Source organism: Copidosoma floridanum, unplaced genomic scaffold (assembly GCF_036245765.1).
Source record: "Copidosoma floridanum isolate Cflo_tuat_1 unplaced genomic scaffold, Cflo_Japanese_pri ptg000021l, whole genome shotgun sequence".
Lineage (NCBI taxonomy): Eukaryota > Metazoa > Arthropoda > Insecta > Hymenoptera > Encyrtidae > Copidosoma > Copidosoma floridanum.
In genome coordinates this window covers 14,979,957-14,993,155 of record NW_028321898.1, presented here as the reverse complement: position 1 = coordinate 14,993,155, position 13,199 = coordinate 14,979,957, and the positions used below count along the sequence as shown (strand labels likewise).

The 13,199-nt window shown below is 37.1% G+C and overlaps 1 protein-coding gene across 1 annotated transcript in view; it reads right to left on the bottom strand.

Annotated features, from left to right (window-relative positions):
* Cad89D (cadherin 89D) overlaps positions 1 to 13,199 on the bottom strand; it is a 278,532-nt gene that overhangs the window by 6,904 nt on the left and 258,429 nt on the right. The window contains exon 23 of the mRNA XM_089594166.1: positions 12,854 to 13,066. Within this exon, the coding sequence (XP_089450292.1) occupies positions 12,854 to 13,066 (213 nt within the window). The remainder of the gene's footprint in view (positions 1 to 12,853; positions 13,067 to 13,199) is intronic.

Genomic DNA, 13,199 nt, shown 5'->3' with positions numbered 1-13,199 from the left:
ACTAGCGAATAAGCTGAAATAAGCAGCCGCCGAATTCATACCGCGCCTGGCACAACTCTCATCTGTAGATGAATTCTTGGTAGAATTAAAAAATAGTTACAGCAGCATCGGAAGCGTCGACACGTTATTAGCAAAATTAAAAGTAGTGACATAGTACAGAGGGGAATAAGTGGAGGAATACAGCAGGTGTGTTCAAAAATTATACGATAGAATAATAACCCTATACGATTCGGACACGACACTATCGCCCAGGCAACGATACGCATTAAAGGAGAGCGCGGGAAAAGAAGATATAAAGCAATATACGTACGGGATACAATCACCTTACAACTACAGGGTAACATGCCTTAACCCGAAAACGTTAGGCAAAGCTATAGTAGGCGCTCTAAAAATGAAAAGCGACTTGAGCGTACGAGAAATAATGCCAGCACAAATCGAGGCCCAAATATACCAAGCGAGAGCAGAAACAAGAGATATGGACGATCGTGCAAGCAGCCATAAGCAGGCAGAAGTACGAGACACAACAGATAAAAATAAAATAACAGGGGACTATCAATATTGCTCATATTGCAATAAATACGGGGAGCATGCTACGAAAGTATGTATAAAATTAGTAGCAGACGCAACAAATAAGAGAATTCAAAACCCAGACATAAAAGCAAATGATCCACCAGTGCAGGTATCACAATATCAACAAAACGTTAGGGATAGAAATTGCGCTTACTGCAAACGCAGGGGGCACTATACAAGGGAATGCCGCACACTAGTAAGAGACGCAGAGAATAGGAGAATAAATCGGAGTGATGGACGCGAACAATTCAACTATGATAACAGGGAAAATACGGAAGGAAATTTTAACTACCGAAATAATTATAATTACCCCTCTAATACATATAGCCAAAACTATAACAACGATTATAGAAGGAACCCCTACAACAATACAGGCTATAAGAGATATAATAACTACAACAGAAACGCTGATTACTCAAGAAATAATAATAACAATTACAACAACCAGTACGGTTACTACAATAATTATAGAGAAAATTATAATTATAACAAAAATTATAATAGAGATGAAAATTATAACGACAGAGGACCTCCGAATGGAACAAACGATTCACGTGATGAAAAAATATCCACGCGTAGCACGGAACATTTAAACTCGCAAGACGCTCGTCGTGCTCCCCAAGAGCCAAGCGGGCCCTAAAAAAAAAAAAAAGAGATAGAGCATAAAAACGAAATGGAGTCAGCTGAAGGAGAGGAGCAAGCAGAGTCCAATAAAATACGCATTGGAGGTAAAGCTAGTGAGACATCACGCAAAGAAAAGTATATAAGAAAAGAAACAATTAAAGTATCGCTAGAAACAGACTCCTAACAGGCTCTTCAAACGGCTGAGAATGCTCACAAAAAAAAAAAATTGAAACAGAATTTATAACTAGTAGCATATGTAAAACCAGAATTTTTTAAATCCCCACAAGATCAAGGAAAATAATATTTGCGCGTATAAAAGATGATAGCAGCCACGTACAAGTCGGCTTAGTCCCTCTACAAAATATAAAGGAGGAAATTTTATTTTGGAATTTTGTACGAGAGAATAAAAACTTAAAGATATATGCGGAAATTATAAACGTAACAGACAAACAAATTGACGTGCCAGTACCAGAAGTGAATGTTTTCGAATGTGAAACCAGACAAGGGGCGGAACCATTCAGCATCGCTGGGGACGACGCTGAAGGGTTAAACGAAGCCATAATTGGGCTTTTTAACACTAAAAATTCAGACGGAAAGGTGAAAAATAATGAAAATATGAAAGTAAGAAATGCCGTAAGCGGAAAAAATAATGATGATATAAAGAACAATATTAAAAATTTCAAAGATATTCTTAAGAAATCGGATATAGCGGCTCGAGTAAGCAAAATAATGGAAATCATTGATACATCTGGCTGCAACATGGAAGAATTAAACCACATCCAGAGCCTGATAGAGTACAATCCGTTCGTATTTGGCCTTGACGGCGAGCCACTAAAGGCTACAAACTTACTTAAGCATCGAATAATAACGGCAACAGAGAAGCTAATAGTTGCCAAAAGGGTATGCTATCCAATAAAACTAAAGGAACAGATGCAAGTAGAAATAGATAAACTACTGCAGCAACAAATAATTGAGCCATCGACATCCCCATGTAACTCAAATATGTGGATTGTCCCGAAACACGTGGGACCAAACGAAGAAAAACGCTGGGGGGTCGTAACAGATTTCTGGCTATTGAACGAAATAACAGTCGGTACGTGCTACCAACTGCCATTCCAGAATGAAATTTTGGAAAATTTAGCAGCTGCAAAATATATAACCGTGGTAGATCTGAAGAGCGGGTTTTTGCAAGTAGAAATTCACGAGGAGGACGCTTATGAAACGACGTTCTCAGGACCAAACGGACATTAATAATATAAACGAATGCCGATGGGATGCATAGACTCGCCAAGTACATTTATGCGAGTGATAACACTGGCACTAGCAGGCTTACAAGGACGAAAGATAAAGGTATATATGGATGACATCATGGTATTCGCAGAAAACTTGGAACAACACGAGATAAGATTCAAAAGGTTCTTAAAACGGCTAGCCGATGCAAACCTCACAATAGAGCCAAGAAAATGCCAATTCCTTAGAAAAGAAGTGAAAGTGCTTGGTTATATTGTAGACAACGGCCAGATCAAAACAAATCTGGAAAGAATTTAGGCAGTAAAAAGTTTTCCTAAACCAACAAATGCAAAGATAATGAAATGATTTCTCGGGTTGGCGGGGTACTATCGACGCTTTATCAAGGATTACGCAAAAATAGCCCAACCTCTCTTAAAGCTTACAAGAAAAACAGCCAAATTTAAATGGGAAGAGGAACAAGAACATGCATTTACAAAACTTAAAAACGCTCTGTGCAGTGAGCCAGTGCTGAGAGCTCCAGACATGAACCCTTTATTGTAACAACCGATGCATCCGACTACGCTATCAGAGCAATTTTAAGCCAGGGAGAGATAGGCAAAGATCACCCTTGCGAATATGCATCCAGATGCTTGAAGGGCAGTGAATTACGATATCCGACATACGACAAGGAATTATTGGCGATAGTGTACGCCAAGGAGCAGTTCAGGCCATATTTGTTCGGTCGTAAATTTACAGTCATAACTGACCATGAACCACTCAAACATTTCCACACATCAAAGAAATCAGACTTAAGATTCACAAGATTAAAGGCAGAACTCCGTGGATATAAGTTCGATATTGTTTATAGACCTGGACAGAAAAATAAAGCACCGGATGCTCTTTCTCGCAATCCAGTACTCAAAGAAGGGAAAGAAAACACAGAACTACTACGCCGGGAGCTATACGAGCTCGCGGAAAAACAGGAAAGGGACAATCACGAAGACATAAATGCACCACTGGCACGAATATGTAAAATGCGTACAAAGAGACAGAGGAATCTAATACGAAAGAACAGGAAAGTAAAAATCGAAACGTCTGACTCAGACAAGCCAGACGAGAAGGCAATTAAAAAGAAGCCCAGGAAACTTGGAGAAAGCGAACAGATATCAAGTACCCTCAACTGCAGTAGTACAGACACAGGATCAGAATGGGAAATGACGGAAAAACGAAAAGACAAGGCAGATAAAAACACCCTTACGGCGGTAAACGAAAAAGAAAAAATTCTGTCGCAAGGACCAGCAGACGATAAACTGGCGTACATGTGCAAAGAGAAAAACATGGAAAAAGGGGTAAAAACGACGAGCACACCATTTATTAACAAGGGTGTAACAGAGAAAAGACAACACAGAACCCGTAAACGACAGTTTGATACTCTACATAGGAAAATTGCAGATTTTTTTAACACCGCCGAGCAACCGCACAACTCAAAGGAAATTATTATCGCGCATTGTGATACACCGGCAGCAACGCAGAGGGATACCGAGCAAGAAAAACATTGGGGTTACCAGCTAGCGCGGAATAGCGAGGCAGCAGAAAGAACGGAGAAAGAGAGAGAGCGGAAAGCTAGGAAAGCAATAGGGGAAACAGCAGCAGCAAAAACACCTGACAGAGACAAAGAAAGCGAAGGGAAATCAGAAAATAAACGAGAGGTACATGACCAGAGAGAGATTAGAGCCAAAGGTAGACAGCAAGTAGATGAGTGGGGGACGGAAATGACCAAACAAAGCCGAACGGCACCGAACAAATACGAGAGCCAACAACTACCAGATACACAAGTACTCAACGGCGGAAACGATAAGTATAATAATAACAAAGGTCAAATTACCAATTTAATGTCAATATTTAATGAACCGACCAATCAATTCCGAGCAAAGGTCTCAATCGACATTGAGAAGAAAGACATCAAAGGAAAAGAGGGCATAAGAATCAATGTATTGGAAAGCGATAGCACACCAACCGCAATGAACGAAGAAGAGGATGCAAAGACTCGAGCGTCGGGGACCCAATGCACAGAACCTCACAGACAGCTAATAATGATCGATGTTCCTAGAGACGGAAGTTGTCTGTTCCATTGCCTAAAACTTCTATACGGATTGACAGAATCAACAGACGAGCTCAGAAAAATTCTACGTGGGTCAGAATGGATAAATAAATGTAAGGACCCAAAAGGAACCAAACAAATACTAAATAACAGTCATGAATTCGGCGACGGAGAATGTTCTTTTATGTTTTCACAAGAATATGAAGCAAACATATGTATACACCTACAAGTATCACCCGATAAGATAGTATACCAACAATTCATGGGGGGGGGGGGGGAAAGACGAAGAATTTAAACACATGCATCTCAGAAATCAACACTATCAAGCCCTCGTAGAAGGAACTAGCGGCGATCACTCACCCATATATAATAATGAGAATTAAAACGACGATTCCGATACCCAGGAACCTCGAGATAACACAGAAGGAAATTCTGAAGGAGATAGCAACGACCACGCCTTAAACGAACAAGATAAAGAGAACGATGAAGAGGATGCATGGGATACGGAGAGCGAGGAAAAAAGTGAGAAAGAGGAAAGAGTGTGGGAGCCCAACGAAAAGCGCATAAGGCCCTTACCTGAACCACCACCTTCACCAGACCCTTAAAGCGACTGTAAGCCATTAACTGAAGAGAATACAACGACAATAGTTATAACAATATTAATAATGTTAATAATAATAATAATAGTACTATAATAACAAAAATAATGACAGAAGCAATACTGAGTATAAAAGTAATATAGATAGTATACCGATATAGTATAGTGTAGGAAGACGGGATATGCAGAAACAAACGAGTGAAAGTTATAGGAAAAATTTTATTTTTCTTTAATTCGCAGCCCTCGGACGAGCCACGAGAGAAAGCAACAAATTATACGAAGAAAAATATAAAATAACTAATAACTACATAACCAACGGACATTAAGACAGTTAACACCCCCCCTTTCTAAAGGAATAATATCGATAAAATAAAAAAAATAAAAAAAAATTTCTCGTTGTGACCTTTGGACGCACGCGCAAAATAAAGGCTAAGAAAATAAATTTGGAAAAAGAAAAGTATACTTATGTGAAATTTTTTTGGCTGTACAACATCCAACTTACAGAAAAATAAGTAATAGGATAAAAGATAGAGTTATTGTATTTTGCAACCCTTAAAAAGAACAGGCATTGTGAAAAAAAAAAAAATCAATAAGAAATATTGTTTATAATAAGAATATTATATGTTTATACTCGAAACCATAGAAAAAAATATAGTAAGAATAATAATGAAAAGGTAAATAATAATTATTATTTTTGTTTTCTATAAAAAAAAAAAACAATCGAAAGAAAAACATTGTTAACAATACAAAAAAAAAGATTAAATAACAAAATAATTACAAGTACAATTACAATTAAACGTGACGCACTTCAAAACAGTGTTATTAGTAGATTTTAAAGGACGTGAGACACGCAAAGTTTTAACAAAAAAAAAAAAAATCTTATTTTTAAATTATTTTAATTTTAATTATCAAGAAATACAGCTGTAATTGAAAAATTGTTACTAATTGCGCACTCAGCTATAATTCGTCAAGTACTCTATCCATAGCCAATCCTGATATTCCTTACCTACTATCCAAATCAACGGTTATCAGAGGATGACAACAACTACTGAAAATTATGAAGATTCGGTTACATAACAAGACTAACATAAAACTGAACAAGGAATGTAAAATAGTAACACTCATTTAGTTTGGAAGCCATATAAGATAAGATTTTCGCCACTGTATAAGGGATCAAAATCACAATTAAATCTAAAACAGCATTTCACCATGATAATAACAGTAGCATCTACATGCATAGTTATGCAACATAGCAGAGCCTACAGGGGATAGTTCTCAACAAAACAACAACAAAAAACATATACATACATAACACAAGTATATACATACGTGTTATATGGGAAAAATCCTATAATACAAGTCATCAGTCGCATAAACGAAGCCAGAACATCCTAAGCGGACCCCTGTGATGAAAATTCCTCAAAATCCACAGTAAACATAAAACATAAATTGCCAGAACAATGGAGCAACCCTGCTACAGAAACTCTACACAATACTATTAGTAAATGCTAGTACTGCCAGGGCAGAAGAGATATACACCAGAGGAAGAAACAACTTGATTATGACAACGTAAAGAGAAGTCAAAAACCCTAGTATTGTCTGACCCAGATATATGTATTCAGGAAAAAAAAAAAAAAACATTTGCGAATCATACGGAAATGAAAAAAAAAAAAAAAAACCAGCAAATGACCGCCAAAATACCAACGAAATTCCTATAAAATTTCCTTCCAACAACGTACATGGTCACCAATCAAAGTAAAAAACAAAGATGTATTAGAGCTGAGAAATATTTTAAATTGACATTGGACGAAAAAAAAAACTCATTTCATATGTGATTGAATCGCGTATACAATCAACACATCCTTCAGAGTCCACCACTAATGTAAGCGAAAAAAAAAAAAAAAAAAAATGTTATATTTAATAAGAAAATTAGAATAAGCATTTTGTATACGAAAAACATAAAAATAAGAATCAAACATGAGGCCAGAAAAATATAATGTGTAAAAGGGGTGCAAAACGAATAAGTACCTAATAGCAAAATCTATTAGCATATAATAAATAATAAACAAATCGTTTTATCCTGTCACGTTAGGTGCAAAGATTCAGCATATTGACTCAGCTTGCCTTCTCTTTCTTATAGCAATAGTCGAATTTAAGTGCCATTTCCACGGGGGGCCCCGCTATTTACTTGTTATAGAATGATTTCAGGTAACAAGCGAAAGAACACCAGTCAGAGAGCCAACGAAACGTCACTGGAAAATAGTTTGGCATTGAAACCAGCAATAATTTTACAGGAAGGTATCTACACAAACCTAAGTGGCATACCGATACCAGGGCAATAATTGTCCAAGCAACCAAAACGAAGAAAAATGTATTAATGATAAAATTAATGAACGCAGTAAGACCTTGACCCTCAACATCCTTGACACAAAAAAAAAAAAAAAAAAAAATATGAAACTGACAATTACATTAATTTTTATCCAATGCGAGAATAAACTGTTTAATAATCCTGTATAGTGCATATGTACATAAATAATAAGCAAGAAAACTGTAATTAAGCGATTATATATTATAAGTAGTTAAAAGAATTCGAGAATAAATTTTTGTTCAAGGAAAGCGTGCAAACAATAAACAAAAAATGTATACACATAAAATACAGCAAATTAAACCAGTAGAAGAAATAGGGATAAAGCGCTTCGGACCACCCTCCTTGCTCTAACCGGAAAATGCTATACAACATAAACAACATAACACAGACATACACATCAAAAAGAAAATCGCCACCGAGGACGTCGACGTCGCGGCCTCGGACGTGTTACGTATGATAGCATATAGCTATACGTGCGTGCGCCTCTGCTGGCTTGGGCCTGAAAGGTAGGGGAATAGAGAAGAGAGGTGATAGGAAAGGTAGAGAGAAGGGACAGGGAGATCAGCTAGAGACGCGAGAGGGTAAGGACGAAGTTTGCGAGACGATAATACACGCACAACTTTCCTCAACTATAAGTAATTCTAATGAAGCATAAGTAACAGCAAGTCACGCTTCTATTTATTCCCGCACCGAGACTCTCACGTAACACCCCCAATAAAGGAACAGATATAAGTCAGATGAAAAAATTCGGTTGCATTATTGATGTGAGAATTTAGAAAAATACTGACGCAAAATTTCAATCTAAAGGAAAGCAAGCCAATAGGATACCGTTTACTCTGCCCAGACGAAAGAGTCTTTTAAAAGTTGGGACGTCAGATTTAACGAACGTTTTGTATGCGGAGACACGTACGGTAAGAATTCAATCAAAAATTAAGAAAGTGTGACTATAGACATAAAATAAGACGGATAATTTTTGATTTTTGAAAAGAAAAAGAAGAGATATCAACATTGTAGGAAAAGCCTCTAGCTCCACGGAGAAAACAAAGAAAGTCTGAGAAAATTAATGGAAGTCACAGAAGCAAATTTGACGTACTAGAACTTACGAAAATTGTCAGTTTTGTGGGTTGGTTCTTGCAGAAGATTTAATTAAAAATCTGTCTTGTAAAATTTATGATTCTAAAATGTCTGAAAAAGATAAAACGTCTACAGAAGATCTTGCTTACTATTCGTTAACTGTTGAAATCAACAAAGATCCATTATTATACAATGAAACAATGAAAGCATTAAATCAAGAAGCTTGCATTAGATCTGTACAAGATGAACTCAATTCAATGGCAAAAAATCATGTCTCTAATCTATTGAGTAGACCAGTTGGACTTGACAATGATGAACGTCTAAATGTTATGGACTCTCGATGGGTGCTTAACAAAAAGATAGATATTCAGGGTCATAAAAAAGATAGACACACACACACACAATGCATGATTGGTAGTATGAAGATTTGAAGATAATAATAAATATGAGTTGACAAAAATTTATGCCCCAGTGTCAAAATTAACTTTAATCATAACAGTTCTGCTCTGATTGATAAAATAAATTTGGATACTTGTCAGCTTCTTAACACTTTCTTGAATGGTACTCTTGATGATGACGTAGTTATGGAGATACCAGAAGGATTAGACTGTTTAATATAAGGACGTTAAAACAAAGTCTGTCAGCTGAAAAAAAATTTATATGGTCGAAAAGTCCGTCTTTAAAAATGGCATGAAAAGTTCTCGAAGGTAGCAACTAAAACAGGTCAGAGATAACAAATTTTAGAACTATGTCTGCTTACTTGATACAAGACAAAAAAAATTATCGTTTCGATTTCATGTGCTGGTAATATGCTTATTGCAAGTAATGATCCTGGTCGGTTCAAGTCTGCAAAGTGAATTGAAAATGAGGAATCTCGGTTAAGTAGACTCTTTTCTGGATATCGAACTCAGAAAAGAAAGGAAGAAGCCAACTTTAATATTAACTAAGTCTAGTTATATAACAAAAAACACTGGTAAAACTTAGATTTGAAAACTCACAACCTGTGAAAACTCCCATGTCCACTGGTCATAAGCTAAATCAGCAAAGAAAATAAAGAGAAAAATCAGAAAAGCAGAATGACTTAAAAAATACAAAATCAACAGAGAATGGTCTTGACCGTGATGCTATAGGCCGTTTATTATATGTCACCAACACTGTACGTCCTAACATCAGTTATGCAGTTAACATGCTGAGTCGACATCAAATAAGTCCGACTGTAGTTGAACGAATATTCTAATACCTGGTAGAAAGTCTGTCAGCCCAAAATACTTCTAAATCTTAAAATCTAAAAATCTATAAGCCTTCTCTGAAGCTAACTTTAGTGACTGCAAGGGCTCTCTGGCAATGAGTGGCTATGTAACAAAACTCTTTGGAGGCTCTGTGGTCTGGAGAACTCACAAACAGGCTCACATGTATCTCTGTCAACATGTCAGGCTAAAAATATAGCTTTGATGAGTAAAGCATGTAGAAAATTAAAAGCAGTGGACAATTCTCTCAAAAATGTACAGAACAAATCCTTTTGTCCTGTTGACTTATGGTGTAACAACAAGGCAGTGAAATTAAATTCAAAGATGAGTGGCACAAAAAGATTAAGATGTATGACAGTAATTAATAAACACTATAATTAGAAATGTGTCGCATACGATAGACTACATCTCAGATAGCTGAATACTATTACTGATCAAGCTCTAGGAAAAGCTTACGAACCGAATTTTCAATAAAGTCTCTAACTTAAATGAATAATTAACGTAACCCATATTTTTTGAGACAAGAAAAACCAGACGGTAGGGACCTTTTTCATATTTACAATAAAGTCCTAGTGTCTTGGAAGATTTATAATAGAATAATCTAGATCAAGGAGAACAATTTATTTTTATACTTTCATATTTTATAAGCTATCTCAAGTCAGGAGAAAGTGTTGGAGTATACGACTGCATCGATAGGCTGTTATTCTGTACATGTGAAAGTGCATATATATGACTGCGTGTGAGTCGAAGTGCATGCAGCATGTAAGGAGATAATCGTATCCATAGATACAAGCGGCACTAGCGCTCTCTCGGCCTGGCGCGAAAAATTAAACTATTTAATTTACAATAATACCCAGGATAATAATGATATTAATTACTATAACAATTACGATTAAAATGTCATTAATAACAATCAGGAAAAGCTTTCCCAACTATACAAAAGCTTTCCGAGAATTCGGAAATCGATTTTCTGTTGTTTTAGGCACATAAGGTTGACCTTCAGAATAACAGACCTTTTTACGTAAACAAGGGGCCTGCGTGATTAATGGCATGACTCATCCCAAATGAAAAATAACGGACCTTTTTACGTACATAAGTGGCTTGTGTGACTTATGGCATGATTCACCCCGAGAACAAACAAGCTTGGCCTTGAGTTTACAGCCACTCATACCTTTGAAGGACGTCCAGGACAACAACTTCGCTCAAAGAAATTCAAGGAAAAATTAGGACAAACAAGTGGCCTACGTGACTTTTGGTACAACTCACAATCTATAAAAAAAGTTGGATTTTCCAGCAGCAGTTAGTTGGAATTGAGACTCTGTTCCAGGCGGAGCTTGCGATGCTCTATTTTGGCACCCCCCTCCAAAAACCTACGACGAGTATTTCATCTGTAGTTGTTTCGAGGTCGATCACGGTAGTTCAAGTGAGTAATTGCATTCCTAAGTGTGTTAAAGATACCTGGACGTCGCCTTCTGGGACAAACTCGCTCTTCACGCTATTGGGCCTCTACTCATTGGAATCATCGAGAACTAGAGCAACCAAGGACATACTTTCCCAGCATTCAATTGACCTGGCACGTTAGTGCCTAACTAAGTAACGGACTTACTACTTGGAATAAAATAGAGGATGGAGAGTGCCATCTACACCTCCCCAGTCTATGACCATGAGCCAGGTCATAACAAGCACGATCGAAGTTTGGTTTGTTCTGCTATGACTGTTGTCACGTGTGGACGTATAAGGGTCACGAATAATGATTAAATGAATCTTATTTAACCTATTTTGACACTGTTAAAAAATTGAGTAGCACAATAGCCGCAATTCATTGTTGAAAGAATTGAATTAATAAGTTAAATTCACATGATATAAGTAGAAGCATTTTTTTGTTACACCACGATGTAGTAGAGAGGGTGTCGCTGAATTGTCCGCAAGTCACTGATTGGTTACACCATTTGCTTGACTATCTGGGAAAATTACAATCCAAGCAGTGACGTTTACATGTATGTGTGTGAATGTGTGTTTCCCTCTCGATCGCTTTTATCATGCGGTCCCGAAAAGGGAATCTTCGGCCACACTCCTCTTTACACCCTCTCTACTACAAGGTTATAAAGAGCACCTTCTACCATTTTTGGAAAGTGTTAATTATAATCTTACACATTCAAAAATTAATTAAAGACTTTTTCCGCCCTCGGGTGGTTTTGGGAGGCTGGTACTTCCTCGGGCAAAAAAGCAGTTTTCCGATACTCGCTCAAAAAGTATCCTTTACGAACCTCGTTACGGACCTCGCCTTCGGCTCGGGCCGCAAACCTCTCGGTTCGCAAACAAAAATCTTTTCAAACTCGTAGGAAAACTACTATTTCACAATAGTGTGCGGAAAGTGGGTGTTTTCCGCACAGGTATTGGTGTGGAAAATCGATTTTCCGAGATAGTGTGCGGAAAAGGTGTGTGGCAAATATTTTTGCCGCACAGTGTGCGGAAGAGGTGTGCGGCAAAGGTTTTGCCACACACCGGAAAAAATTTTGCTACACACTGGAAATCAAAATTCTATTACCTATTTTGTATCTATTTTCCTCACCAATTGCGAAAAAACTTGTACGCAACTCGTGCGGGACGATTTCCCGCACTCGTGTGATAGACTCGCACTCGTGGCCGGTGACGGTAACTCGTACCTTGCGATCACACTCGTGCTACGCATTCGTGTGACTGGTACTCGTTCCCGTCAACTCTGGCCACTCGTGTGAGTCAATCACTACTCGTGCGGGAAATTGTCTTTTCCGCCCTTGTTACGTAAATAACTATTTTTTGTTTTCTAAGTATGTAAGTATTTTGTTAAAAATTCCTTTTAATCTGTTGATCATCAGCCTAGCTGAAAATTATCTGTGGTAGTAACAATAATCTTAAAAATTTCATGTCTGATTTTCAATTTAAAATGTATTTATCTAACGTGATAATATTTTTAAGATGAAGTAGCTAAAGTTCTTCGGGCTAAAAAACTAATACGTTTATTTAGAAGGTATCAAAACTGATGGAAAAATTATAAATACCTGTGAAAACGAACGCAATGAGGTTCATGCTCGCTAAAGCCACGCTGGTGAATTTTTCCAGAGAGTGAGGCAGCTGGATCATAGCTATGATTTCCACCAACAAATGAAGGGAAGAGCAAGTGTTTTTGAAGTGTATTTTTTGATTGTCCTGGCTCAACCAGGGTAAAACCAGGTGATGCGTCCGTGTGAAAGGTGTTTGCTCCATAACAGTAGCTAAATAACATAGTAATTTTATTTTTCTAACCTATTTTTAACACTTGGTATTCTACCATCTTATTTTGTTTATTTTTCTTTAGAAAAATATAGAACAAAGGACTACTTTTTTATCGTAGATAAAAAATTTTGC